General features: G+C 62.5%; 1 protein-coding gene across 2 annotated transcripts in view; it reads left to right on the forward strand.

The window, feature by feature from the left end:
* Rbm13 (RNA-binding motif protein 13) overlaps positions 1-13632 on the forward strand; it is an 82382-nt gene that overhangs the window by 1544 nt on the left and 67206 nt on the right. For both annotated transcript variants that reach the window (XM_037221506.1, XM_037221507.1), the window contains exons 2-5: positions 1558-1738; positions 2766-2842; positions 3432-3478; positions 5656-5799. In XM_037221506.1, the coding sequence (XP_037077401.1) occupies positions 2828-2842; positions 3432-3478; positions 5656-5799 (206 nt within the window). In that variant the 5' untranslated portion in view covers positions 1558-1738; positions 2766-2827. The remainder of the gene's footprint in view (positions 1-1557; positions 1739-2765; positions 2843-3431; positions 3479-5655; positions 5800-13632) is intronic.

The raw sequence follows: 13632 nt of genomic DNA on the forward strand, positions 1-13632 counted from the left end.
GGTGAAGACCCCTCCGTTGGCCATCCTGGGCGCTTGTGTTTCGGGGCACCCCGATTTTGATACATGAAACATGGGAACATGTGAACATGGAAATATGTGCGCCCAGGGGTCAGATCATAATGCTGAACGTGTGCACAGCCACGCCCACAGGACCTCCAACCTAAAACAGCAGTTGGCGGTGGGGTATGACAATGCCGTGCCGGATGAGGAGTGAGCACTTATTTTCTTTTTTGTTGAAAAACTTGAATCACCTGAAAACACCGCTGTATTCCTTCTGGGCTCACTTTTTCCATGTGCGATGGTGAATACATTTTTGACAACTTGCATTAGCAGCAAGGCTCTGCCACGTCATTCTCCTCTTTAAGTTAAGAAAATCTGCTCGGTATGAAGCAGAAATTCCGCCCAGCTGCAAGAATGTGAACTGGCTAGCATACTGCCAGAAGTCATCAAAGAGGTAATTTTACTTTTTTTGAGAACCCATTATGGTGAAGACCAGCACACATTCTGACCAAATCTCGCCAGCACGCGTCACCCGCATGAGATGCTGTGCCTGCTTGAAGAAACCGTCGTGTTGTTTTTACCTCAAGAGGTGAGCCGGCCCAGCACTCCCCAGCTCCAACCAACAGAGAACATGACCCAGCACTCCCCAACTCCAACGAACAGAGAACGTGACCCAGCACTCCCCAGCTCCAACCAACAGAGAACATGACACAGCCCCCCCCTCCCCCCCCCCCCCCCAGCTCCAGCCAACAGAGAACATGACCTAGCACTCCCCAGCTCCAACCAACAGAACCATGACCCAGCATTCCCCAGCTCCAACCAACACAGAACATGACCCAGCACTCCCCAGCTCCAACCAACAGAGAACGTGACCCAGCACTCCCCAGCTCCAACCAACAGAGACATGACCCAGCACTCTCCAGCTCCAACCAACAGAGACATGACCCAGCACTCCCCAGCTCCAACTAACAGAACCATGACCCAGCACTCCCCTGCTCCAACCAACAGAGAACATGTGGAGTTAGATGAAGCGGGCTGGGTATTCAGGATGCTGGCAAGCGCGATAGGACAAGCGGCGGAAGGCCGGGATGCCAAACATGATCCGGAAACGTGACTTAGGAGTGCCGTGCAGGAGAAGGTGGAGATGGTGGCCGAGCACGTGATCCCAGCAGGCAAATTCAGTGCCACAGCTCTGCAAAGCTGATCGTGGTGCAGAGTCCCTGAAATGCAGTTCATGTTCGATGATTTGGGTTTGTGTGTTACACGAATGATGGCGTTCAGGTCTATTTCAGCATTGTCCAAAAGGATGGTGCTCACACGTTTTGCGATGCTTTTTCCCATGTTTGATTTATGCGTTTGTTCAGGCCTTTCCGCGCGTAGTTCTGTAGTTGGACCGTGAATATGCCGCTTGCCTTGTTTTTGCCAATAATGGTCGCGGGCGTTCAGGTGGGCGCCAGGAGTGCTGTTGTCGGTTTCGACGTTTTTGCTGTGCGCGACAGCTTTGTCTCAAGCTGTCGCCGAGCACAGTGGGCGGTGATGAGAGGTCTGTTGTTGCAGAGCGAGCGTCTCGAAGCAGAACGCCTCGTCTGTCGCCGAGGCGACGCTCAGGGATCGCTCCCGTGTCGACGGTCAGCGGCCGGCCCTCGCGCCGCTCCATTATCGGCAGAGCTCTAACGCGGCAAGCTCCCGCGTGTCAGCCGGAGTTTCGGGAAGTCTCAAGTGGCCTTCACGAAGCCAGGTACCCGGCGTGCAGTCGTCACTCATTCCGCAGAGGGCGCTGTCCGCTGCAGCCTCGCCTGGGCGGCTGGATTAGCACCGACCCGCCCTCACTGCTTTGAACGCCGCCTTTGCAAAGTCTTGGCCGAGTTGCTTGAGGGAACATTACGCCGTGAACTGGCGGTCCGCTTTGGACGGCTATTTCCATAGTGTTGAAAGCAGTTTGACGGCCCACTTTGCATTGAGCGCCGCGGGCGATGGCTTATTTTGGTGACGAAATTAACCATTATGGGACATTAATCCTGGGACATAATGTGCAATGGGGGGGGGGGGGGGGGGGGGGGCTCGCGACGTACGTCATGCACGCGGTGCGGTAATAGCTTTCAAAGCAACGACAGCGCACCATCGTTCTGTTTGAAGCTCTGACGCACCGTGTGAGGGTCGATCTCGTCACAAATCCGTTAGTTCTACACGGAAAGCACTCTCCCATGGTTAAAAATTGACAGGCCTTATGCCTTTATGGATGTCCCTCGTACATACGTGACGTAGGTTGTTTTGTGTGAAGTGAGCCAGCCTGTCAGCACTGTGGAACACACCCAGGTGGTGCCGTCCAACGGACGTCAGATAATGCATCCGACGGACGTCAGGTGGTGCTTCCGACGGACGTCAGATGGTGCACCGTTAATCCTATCTATTCTTGAACCGAGCATCGATTGGTGTTGAGCCGCCTGCTACGGCTGGCACGCGGTGGTGCAACAGAGATGCGCTGGCATTTCGGTCGGGACCGTGACCTCCCGGGACCGGAACCCCACTGTCGACATCCGGGGGGAGCGGGTGCGGCTGGAGCTGCTGACTGTCACGTGCGCTGCGAGCCGGCTGGCTGAGTGCCGCGCACGTGGCCGAGGGGACGACTGGTGAAGGCGCAGCTGACTGACCTGGACGTGTTGTGACTTGTGACCCGTCCCGGATAGAGCGGGCGGCCGCTGAGTAATGCACCCGTCCGGGGATGACGTGGTCGCTCAGCCGCGGTTTGTGTGTGTGCATTGCAGACGGTGGGCCGGACACACACAGCTGACGGCGCCCACCGCGCACGTGCCGGCCAGCTCCAGCCATGCAGTCGGACGACGTGAGTAGGCCGTGCTCTGGGCCGGCGGCTGGTGCCCGCCGTCCGCCCGCCGTCCGCCCGCCGTCCGCCCGCCGTCCGCCCGCCGTCCGCCCGCCGTCCGCCCCGGCCGGCGGACGTCTGATGTGCGAGCTGACGTCTGGTCTGATGCCCACTGACCGGCGGCGCCCCGTGCTGAACTCGGTGGCCGTCTGGCGTGTGATCAGCTCGCGAGCTGACACCTCCCACTCCCGAAACGGCATCGAGGGCGCCATCATGGGACCGGGGCGGCCCTCTCGACGGCGGCACTGTGGATGACCTCGCGACGCGCGCCTCTTGATCCGCGGCGGACCCCATGGGAAGACTGGTGCTGCTGGCGACTGCTTTGTCATGCCGCTCCGGTGCCTGGTGGATGTCCGCAGAGGGTCTCGTTTGTCGTTATTAGCCTCACAGCCCGGCTTGGCCATTTTAGGCGATGGCTGGACGAACGTCGCGCATGAGTCTGTCCGTCCCGGCGTGTCGACCCGATGCGCTCCGAGCGTTGGACAGGCGAAATGGCCACCGTTATGCCGCATGTGCCATTTCGCAGTGCATACAAACGCCTCCGTTGCAGGTGATCTGGTCCATCATTAACAAGTCGTTCTGCTCGTTCAAAGTGAGGTAAGCTCGCAGGAGCCGGCGTCTGTTCGGACGGGCTTGTGTCGGGATGCCCGGGCGGGCGGTGGCGTCGGCTGCCGCGACCGCAGCCTGGGCGGCGTCGGACCCCGCCGCACACCGCCGCCGCCGCCGCCGCCGCCCCGTCCGCGGCTCATCTGGGCGAAGTTGGCCCCTGAATGCTGTTGTGGCACCGGGCGCCGTCCGGGGTGATGGACGACGCTGTTGTGGCCGTAAATCCCGCCGCGTCCGGGCCGGCGGTGGCGCCGGCACCGCCGTTTAGCCGTCGCGGGGCGATGAGCGGGCGCGGGTGCGGCGCCCGCCGCCCGGCGACGCCGCCGCCGCCGGCCTCGCGCTGGCAGGACAGGGGCTCCGACGGCAGCAGCGTGTGACATGCAGCCATGTACTGGTGCCGTCGGGCTGCCCGGAGAGCGGCTGCTCCGGCTTCGCGTGGCCTTACTGCCGCCGCACTCGTTCACGGGGTAAATCCCCGACGCAGCGGGTCGCTCTCAGCGGCGGCGTCCGGCGATCGCATCGGCCATATTTAGAGTGAGCCCTATGTGGGGAAGGGCCCACTGCACGGCGCGCGCCACGCCCTGTCAGTGAGAGGTGCCGCCGCCGCCGGTGCTGCTGCCGCTGCTGCCGAGACCAATAGGTGTGCGCGCACGGGCCGTCCGTGGCCAGGTGGTGGCCTCCGTCTGCCCCGCCCGCCGCCTGCGCGCCTCGCATTCAACGTCCCGCTGCGCCCGCGTCTTTTGTATCTCGCTCACCTGCGGAGGCGGCGCCGAGCCGTCCGGCCGGCACCTCCTGGGCTGAGGGTCTGGGCTCCTCACTGCTGTCCGGCCGGCATCTCCCGGGCTGAGGGTCCGGGCTCCTCACTCTCGTCCGGCCGGTACCTCCCGGGCAGAGGGTCCGGGCTCCTCGCTCTCGTCCGGCCGGTACCTCCCGGGCTGAGGGTCTGGGCTCCTCACGGCTGTCCGGCCGGCATCTCCCGGGCTGAGGGTCTGGGCTCCTCACTCTCGTCCGGCCGGTACCTCCCGGGCTGAGGGTCTGGGCTCCTCACGGCTGTCCGGTCGGCACCTCCCGGACTGAGGGTTTGGGCTCCTCACGGCTGTCCGGTCGCACCTCCCGGGCTGAGGGTCTGGGCTCCTTGCTCTTGTCCGGCCAGTACCTCCCGGGCAGAGGGTCCGGGCTCCTCGCTCTCGTCCGGCCGGCACCTCCCGAGCTGAGGGTCTGGGCTCCTCGCTCTCATCCGGCCGATACCTCCCGGGCTGAGGGGCTGGGCTCCTCGCTCTCGTCCGGCCGGCACCTCCCGAGCTGAGGGTCTGGGCTCCTCGCTCTCATCCGGCCGGTACCTCCCGGGCTGGGGGTCTGGGCTCCTCACGTTTGTCCGGCCGGCACCTCCCGGGGCTGAGGGTCTGGGGCTTCTCGCTCTCGTCCGGTCGGTACCTCCCGGGCTGAGGGTCTGGGCTCCTCACGTCCGTTGTTGGCGATGGTGGGCTCATCGGCGAGCGGCGCACCAGACGGCGCGGGACCTGCCACCAGGCGTCGGCACGGCGCGGCCACGGGCGAGGGCAGGCTGGCGGCCGAGAGGCCCTGGAGGGGAGTGCAGTGCGGCGGCCGGTGAAGCTCCTGCCCGGGCACGGATCGACGGAAGGGCGTGGTCAGAGGACGCGAGCACCGCCCGCCCGCGGGTCTGCTACCGACGCGGGGCGTCGGGCCCGACCCGGCTCGGCAGAGCACGCTTGCCAGCACGTTGCGGGCGTTGCAGTTAGAATGTAGTGTTCTGGGACCTGAGGTCTACGCGCTACCCACGCTGACACTCCCGTGAGTTTCCCGTGTAGTCTAGAAGTTGCACCGGCGCCCACGGCCTATCCACTGGTGTTATCCGTGATCTGCCTCTCGTCTCCTAGCACGCGTGATCAGCCGCTGCAATGTAATGCCGCAATCCGCTTTCGCGTGTGGCCGACCTTGTGACCCGTCGCGTTGACGGCCCTCGTGACCGACGCCCTGACCCACCTCCGTGACCTACCATTGTGACGTTCACATGCGATCTAGGTCGCAATCTCCGGACGTGGCCCCGAGCCTGTTCCGTTATGACCCACGCTCCAGCCTACCCCGTGACGTGCACGTATGGCGGTCACCCGCGGTGCCGGGCGTAACCCCGAACCCGTCCACCGCAGCACGCCGACGCAGAAGTTCTGCCGGAATGAATACAACCTGACGGGACTGTGCAACCGGTCGTCGTGTCCGCTGGCCAACAGCCAGTACGCCACCATACGTGAGGAAGGCGGCGTCTGCTTCCTCTTCATGAAGACCATCGAGAGGTCAGTCCTGCGTCCTCGTCTCGGAGGTCGTCGGGACGTGACGCCCCGTCACGTGTCGGGTTTGCTCATCGTCGCCCCTTACATCGTCATCGGTGGCAGGTGCAGTAGCGTGAGCAGGGGCGAGCTACGTGAGTTCCCGCACGTTTTCCTACGTCTCCGAGCCCATTCGTGGGTCCCGAGGCGGGGCGCGACTTCCCCGGTCCCTTGGATGTGCCTCGGGGTGCGCGACGGATGGTTGTTTTTGCGCCCCCTTTCCCTTGGGAGTTTATTGGGCAATTTTCGCCTTAGCCCTGGCCGCTGTTGGCTTCGGTGCCATCGTCGCGCTACGTGCGATCACAACACGCGACGGGCGATTCCCATCCATATTGGATGCGCGTCCCCAGAGGTGGCCTTTTTTGTGGTCGTAGACATTTCTGAGGTATTCATTTGGGACCCGCGGAAAGCGTTGAGTCCAAGTTTTGCCAGCAATGTTTAATGTTTGGCCAATGAAGCGGTCTGCCGCACACAGTGGTCCGTGAAACTTAACATGCATTTCGCCCGCGCCAGTTTTGCCTCGCCGGGACAAGAGGGAGTGGGATGGGGGAGTGAATGGAGCTGAAAAATGGTGACGTTGAAACCAGTGTGGGATTCTCCGGCGCCGCCTTTGCCCCCCCCCCCCCCCCCCAGGTCTTAGCCGCCATACATCGCACGAAAGAAGTCCTGCCGGGATTCGTTTAAGGCATCGCACACGCCTGCCGTGCGCTCAGGGCTGCTGGGTCCAGCGGTGTCGCTGCCAGTGGCTGTTCCGCTGTGGTCCGTCGCTGCTCGTCTGCGTCTATCGTCTGCCGAGAGCTCCTCTCAAGAGTGCTGCTGACGCAGCCGACAGGGCGACGCCGGCTGGACTTGCTCAGAACGATATCAATGCCGCAGGCCAGCGTCGCCAGACGCCCCATTTACCATCGACGGCGGGGACCGCGCTTGATCAGATTGGACGGCGGACGGCTTCGGGCCGCCCACTCTGGCCACTTTTTGCTGCGTAGCGTTGCGGTGCGAAGCGGAACGGAGCTGAAAAGCAGCGTAACGTGGGAGCGAATGAAATTCCGCCGCACGCCTCGCACTGCAGCCTACGTGCGAGAAGGAGGCAGAGCCGCTACTTGTCAGGGAAAACTTTCAGTGCAGCCCCATATTTCCGCTCTTCGTAAGGAATTATGACGAAACACATCATTGTCTGCCATGTTGTCTACATAATATTTGTTGCCGGTGGTAGGTGATGTCACGGCACGAGCACGTTTGGTTGCTGTACTACTTTTTAGTTCCGTTCCGCCTCGCATCGCATCACGTTGCATCTCATCGCATCACACCGCATCGCATCGCATCGCGTTGCGTTGCGTTGCGTCGCGTTGCGTTGCGTTGCGTTGCGTTGCGGCGGTGCGGTGCGGTGCGCTGCGGTGTGTTGTGTTGTGTTGTGTTGTGTTGTGTTGCGATGCAACGTGATGCATGTAAACGTGTGACGCTTTTGCGTCAATGTGTGCTTTTCGGGGGGGGGGGGGTTCAGTATTTTAGTAATTCAATATCCGTCAGATTTAAATGGAATGTACCACGTTTGGAGATATTGGAGCAAACATCAGATGTGATGTAATAAGCTTACTTGCAGCTATTGGTATACTTGTAAGGGCAAAAGACTGTTCTAGAAAACAAAATTTCACTATTCAAGAAACATGGTTTTCCTTACATCATTGTTTGATTGTGTCATGGAACGTTTACATGACGTTGAGGTGCTGCCAAACTAGCAGAAATTGCCACCCTAGTATTCACTTGTAGTGCTCCAATTCCCGGAGACCTGGCCTTGGCGATGCTGGAGGTGTTTGCTGAACCAAATATCTTTATGTGCTCGTTTCTTGACCTTTTTTGTTTTTTTTTCTCGTGGTGCTCTTGCACATTTGTCCGTGTGTTAAAAATGTTAACACGTACGGTTGTGGCGCTTATTTTGGGCTTTTGCACTACAAGTCGTATTTACGTAATAACTAGCAATTATGTGCAACTTGCTATATTCTGCAGCACAAAACGTGATTTGTGCTTAAACACCCGACCTTCACATCCTCCTTTCATTGCACCCTTCATCCTCGCGACCCCCGCTTGTTCGGGCAGGCTGCATACGTGGGCCATAATTGGGCCGAGAGATCCCCTGGAACGGACCCCTCGACTGGGCGCCCGGCGCGTACTCGCAGAGGGTTCCCTGCGCGGGCTCAGTCTCGGCGGTTGGGCCTTCAGGCGCATGTAGACCCGCCTCACCGTTATCCAATCGCCGTTATCCCTGAACTCTGAAATTACCACTTCTAGTCCAAGGGGCTTTATTCCGAATAACCAGATAACCAGATCGTGGTCGATACTTGTGCTGGGCGCATAACATTGATCGAGAACTAAATGAAGTACATGATATCAGGGAACCGTGCTTACGCACGCCAAGCATAAATGATTCGCAGTTTATATTTGTCTCGGCCGTGAATGCGGTGTAGCCAATAGGATGGCAGTATTTGAATGACCTCTCTTTGACGGCATACATTGTCTTTGAAATAGTTCACACAGCCCCGTGGGCGTGCAGCTCGGAACTAGAGGGTCTCAAGTCCAAGAAGGGCAGGGCTGTAAATCGTACCGAATGATCTTCAACGTGGCTATTTCAGTTCAAAAGCCCACACAAATGTGGAACACTCCCTTTAATCAGTCGTCGATGGCTCCTAATCTTGTGTCGATGGTCGCCGCCACCGGTACGTCTCATTCAACCTGTTCCCCGCTCGTGATTCCGGTCGGAGGAAGCCATTTGACGCCGTTTTGTCCGGTCTGCCCCCTGCCACTGGGCGCGTTCTCTCCGGGTGGACCCCATCGCCGTATCGTAAGGGCCATCGCGTGACCCTGAACAGCTTCCAGCTGCTGACGAGGGACAGTACAGCTCCTTCATTGCCGCTATAGTGCGCGGTCGGCGTGTACCCTGCGGTGCCGGGTCACGGTCTCGTGTGTACCCTGTGGTGCCGGGTCACAGTCTTGTATGTACCCTGTGGTGCCGGGTCACGGTCTCGTGTGTACCCTGTGGTGCCGGGTCACGGTCTCGTGTGTACCCTGTGGGGACGAGCCACGGTCTCGTGTGTACCCTGTGGTGCCGGTTCACGGTCTCGTGTGTACCCTGTGGTGCCGGTTCACGGTCTCGTGTGTACCCTGTGGTGCCGGTTCACGGTCTCGTGTGTACCCTGTGGTGCCGGTTCACGGTCTCGTGTGTACCCTGTGGGGACGAGCCGCGGTCTCGTGTGTACCCTGTGGTGCCGGGTCACGGTCCCGTGTGTACCCTGTGGTGTCGGGTCACGGTCTCGTGTGTGCGCTGTGGTGCCGGTTCACGGTCTCGTGTGTACCCTGTGGGGACGAGCTGCGGTCTCGTGTGTACCCTGTGGTACCGAGTCACGGTCTCGTGTGTACACAGTCGTCTCCGGCCACGTGCCGTGTGTGCTCGGGTCACAGTCCGTGACCTCGGCGGCGGTCGCCGCTGCCGTTGGTAACGATCGGCTGTGGTCGGTCGACAAAGATGTGCCGCGTCGCGGGCCGGTTGACCCGTGTGTGCTGGCTACCGGCCGATTGTGTGCGGCCGCCGCCGCCTGCTCGATACCGCCACCCGTAACTCATCGCCTAGAAATGCGGACCGACCAACCGCAGGCGGTACTGCCAGCTGGCGGCCAGCCGGCGAAACTCCCGCTGCCCGGCCCCGGCTGGTCGGATGCTGCTGGCATTGTGAAGCGATTGAGGCCGGTTTTTAGCGCGATTGATGACAGCATGACCAGCCGCCCTGTCGGCGGCATTAGGATCGGATAGTGGACATCCGGGACAACCCAGCTTGTGTCTTTCTTCGCCGTGGGTGATGGCGGCCGGGCCCACCATTGTTCGTACGGTCTCCGTTGGCCCCTCGGAGGGCTGGGCGGTGTGCGCGCCCCGGCCGCGGCCGCCGCGTGTCTGCGGGTGCTCTTCACGCCCCGGCGTCTCGGCGGCCGGCGCCGCTGCACCGCTGCCGGCGCGGCGTCGCAGCGGCGCCGGCCGGGCCAGGCGGTGGCTTGGCGCCGTTCGGCAGCGCGCCGCCGCCGCCGCCGCCGCCGCCGCCGGTCGGCCCTGTGACGCCGGCTTGGCGGCCTGGACACAGAGCCGCCTGCGCGCTGCCGTCGCCGGCTGGTGCGCGGCGCTGTCACCAGTGGCCGCTTCTGGTCTGCCTCTGTCCTCCTGTGTTGTCGGCGGCGTCCGCCTGGTCGCCTGCGGCACAGCCGTTTACCGGCGAGCTCCGCTGGCGGCGGCGGTCGCGCCGAACGGGCCTCCGTCCAGACTGCTGGCGCCGTAAACAGGCTCGTTAGCTTGCGCAGCGTGTCGGCCGGCGACACGCGGCGTTCACGTCCTGTTGACGTCCGGCTGAGGGCGGCGGCGCGGCAACTGACGACCGACAACCGGTGCGGGGTGCAGCGGGCTCGCCGGCGGCCGCCGCCTCACCCGACCTCGCCTGATTGACGGGAAGTCGCCACAGAGCTGAATTATTCACGTGCGAGGGAGCTGGACTGCTGCGCGGGCGCGCTGACTCGGCGACGACCGGCCGCTGGGGGCCGCGCCCTTTCTCGGGTGCCCGTCTCGGTCTGCTGGGGACGGCGCCCATCTCGACTGCCCGTCTCGGACCGCTGGAGACAGCGCCCTTCTCGACTGCCCGTCTCGGGCCGATGGGGACAGCACCCTTCCCGGCTGCCCGTCTCGGGCGGATGGGGACAGCGCCCTTCCCGGCTGCCCGTCTCGCGACACGAGGAAGTGTGTCGGTTAGCGGTCTTCCATAGGGCCATCAGATGGAGACGACCACTTGGTACCACTGCCCCATGTTTCAAAATGATTTAAACTGAGTGAAAATTGACTCAGATAAGTTGTTTCTCACTCCTATCTGCATGCTCTTGCAACAAACCTCCATGAGATCTCAGCCGTACGTTTTCGACGACACACTAAATAATGTCGTTCCAGTTTCGTGGAGATGGGCAGACATATATGGCCATAGTTACTAAACTGTGTGCATGCCAGGATGTGAAGCACGACTTATCCAATAATATTGTCATTTGCGCAAATATAGGAGCGTACATATCACATATTGACATGTTTTGTGCTTTACCACATTTGTTCGCCCGAAGAGGAATCAGTTACACCAGCTGCAAACGGGAGGATGGAGCGGCGGGATGTGGCCGACTCGCTGGCTTTTTAAGGTGCGCTAATCCCTGTGGTTACCAGAACAACTACTACCCGTCCTCATGGCGTAGATTCCTCGTTGTTTCTGGTCGGCAGTTCCAGGCATATTCCTGTTGTCGTGTATGACATGGGACTCCTGGGTTCTTTGTTGTCTTCTTTGTTAGCACTGAGGTAGCTTTGGGTGTCGTGCATGGGTGTTCGGTGCACGCTGAAACCAAAACCAATCCAAACCAACGCAGCTGGTGTTTCTGGCTCTGTTGCAAGGCTGCGGCCTCCGTGATGGGGGCCGCAAGATGGGCCTGTTTCACTCTGTACGGTGTCCAGACTACTGAGAGAACACGACGGGTGGCGGAACGCTGCTGCCTACGGCGGCCACGCTGGACGAGGGGTCGGTGCCGACGGCTCTGGGGAGAGGCCGCTAATTCGTGCGGCCGCCAGACGGCGTCCGGGGCGGCGCGGCGGTGCCTCGGGACGCTGGGGCGGCGCGGCGGTGCCACGGGACGCTGGGGCGGCGCGGCGGTGCCGCGGGACGCTGGGGCGGCGCGGCGGTGCCGCGGGACGCTGGGGCGGCGCGGCGGTGCCACGGGACGCTGGGGCGGCGCGGCGGTGCCGCGGGACGCTGGGGCGGCGCGGCGGTGCCGCGGGACGCTGGGGGAGGCGGCGGTGCCGCGGGACGCTGGGGGAAGCGGCGGCGCCGCGGGACGCTGGGGGAAACGGCGGCGTTACTCCCCGGCGTCCCGGCCGGCCGCCGGCGGTTGGTATTCCGGGACGCGGCCGCGGCCGCGCGCCGCCGGATGATATCACGACAATGGCCGTGATCGGGCGTCCTGTCGTCCGGCTGACAGCCTGGCCGGTGCGCGTGGCCGCGTAATGGGCCGCCGGCGGGTGAGCCGTCGCCGGGCGGGGCGCCCCCGCTGCTGCCGAGACTGGCGCCGCACGCCTGCCCCAGCTGGCGGCCTGCAGACCCACGGCATCGAAAGATGCGTTGTTTCTTCCCTCAGCAAGGCAGCGAGGAGATTTGGAGATGCTTTGATGCACGCGCGGAGACCATCTCTCGTTGTTTGGGCTGTGGGACGGTGGTCTCTCCTGGGACGTTTATGTGGAGACGTTTCCTGCGTTGTCCGGGTGAGCTTGTCAGATGAGTGCTCTGTGGGGCGCAGCCATCATAGCAATGAGACCCAGCGCAATACCCGTTCACACTGCGCTGAGCTCTGCCCCGGGGCCCATCTTGTGACCGCAGATGAGGGAGACGGCTTTTGCGTGCTCTTTAACAGCAGGTTTACCCTCTCGCGGTCGATAGCCCGTCTCTGGACAGGGCGCCAGGGGGCGTGGTCCGTGGAAGGGCCGCTTCTGCACGGGCCGCCGGCGTGACTGGGGCGGCGGTCCTGGCCCTGTCAGGCCCCGGCGGCGGCGGTCGGGCCTGGCCCGGCTCCGAGCGGCGGCTGATGCCGAGCCGGCGCCGGCACCGGGCACGTGCGCCGGCGCGGCCCCAGCGGCGGCGGTCAGGCCTGGCCCGGCTCCGAGCGGCGGCTGGTGCCGAACCGGCGCCGGCACCGGGCACGGGCGCCGGCGCGGCGCTCCCCTCCACCGCGCCGCATCTCACCATCCGCTCCCGCCGTCGGAGCGCCTGCTGGGTGACGGACTCACCGCCACGGAGGCCGCAGCCCGAGGGCGGCGGAGCCGAGGCCCAGTTGCGTTTTGTCAAGGGTGGGTGTCCCAGGACGTGTCTTGTTCGTCGCTGGACCGTCCTGATGGACGCCGGGTATTGGCCCCGTTGGTGGTACAGACTGGACCGTCCTGATGGACGCCAGGTGTTGGCTCCGTTGGTGGTACAGACTGGACCGTCCTGATGGACGCCAGGTGCTGGCTCCGTTGGTGGTACACCGCTGAAATACTCTCGCAGCACGGGAATGCCACGCCACAGACAGGTGTTTGGCCTGAGACCTCCGCCGCGTCTGTCACTGTTGACTGGACCTATGGCGGTCACCAAGCGGTGCCGCCTGATCCTGGCCGAGGCCCGGCGGGGCCGGTGCGTGATCGTGGCCGAGGCCCGGCGGGGCCGGTGCGTGATCCTGGCTCAGGCCCGGCGCCCGGCTCCACGTAGAGCGGCTGACGTCGGCCGGCTCGGGAGTCTGTGTGTGTGCGCGCGCATGCGCGTGCGCTTGCGCGTCAGCAGAGGCTGGCTGCCACGGCTCCGCGGTGCGCGCTCGATCGCGCGAGTTATGGGACTAGAACGCCTGTGATAATGTCGGCTGCGGGAGTTTGTGAAAGGCGCTGCCGGCCTGCACGAGCTGGTACTTAACTTTGCTATTCAGGACATTTCCGCGCTGAATGGCATGGTGAATAAACACCATTTTGCGAACTTATTTACTCGCAACGCGGCTCGTGCTCGAAGTTACAGCCATTTCAATAGTCATTTATGCCATATTCACGGTTCTTTATGCGAACAAAGGTCTTAACACTCATTGGTCTCACTCTGTGTGTCCTGGAACACCCTCTGTTACATTCGTCTGCATTTGATAAAAGCGTGGCACAGCCGGCAGCATGTAATGACAGCGTGCCGAGCCAGAGTGTGCCGGCCCCGCGCCGGCGGGCGGGCCGCCCCATCGG

Source organism: Pollicipes pollicipes, unplaced genomic scaffold (genome assembly GCF_011947565.3).
Source record: "Pollicipes pollicipes isolate AB1234 unplaced genomic scaffold, Ppol_2.1 Scaffold_4740;HRSCAF=5597_pilon_pilon_pilon, whole genome shotgun sequence".
NCBI lineage: Eukaryota > Metazoa > Arthropoda > Thecostraca > Pollicipedomorpha > Pollicipedidae > Pollicipes > Pollicipes pollicipes.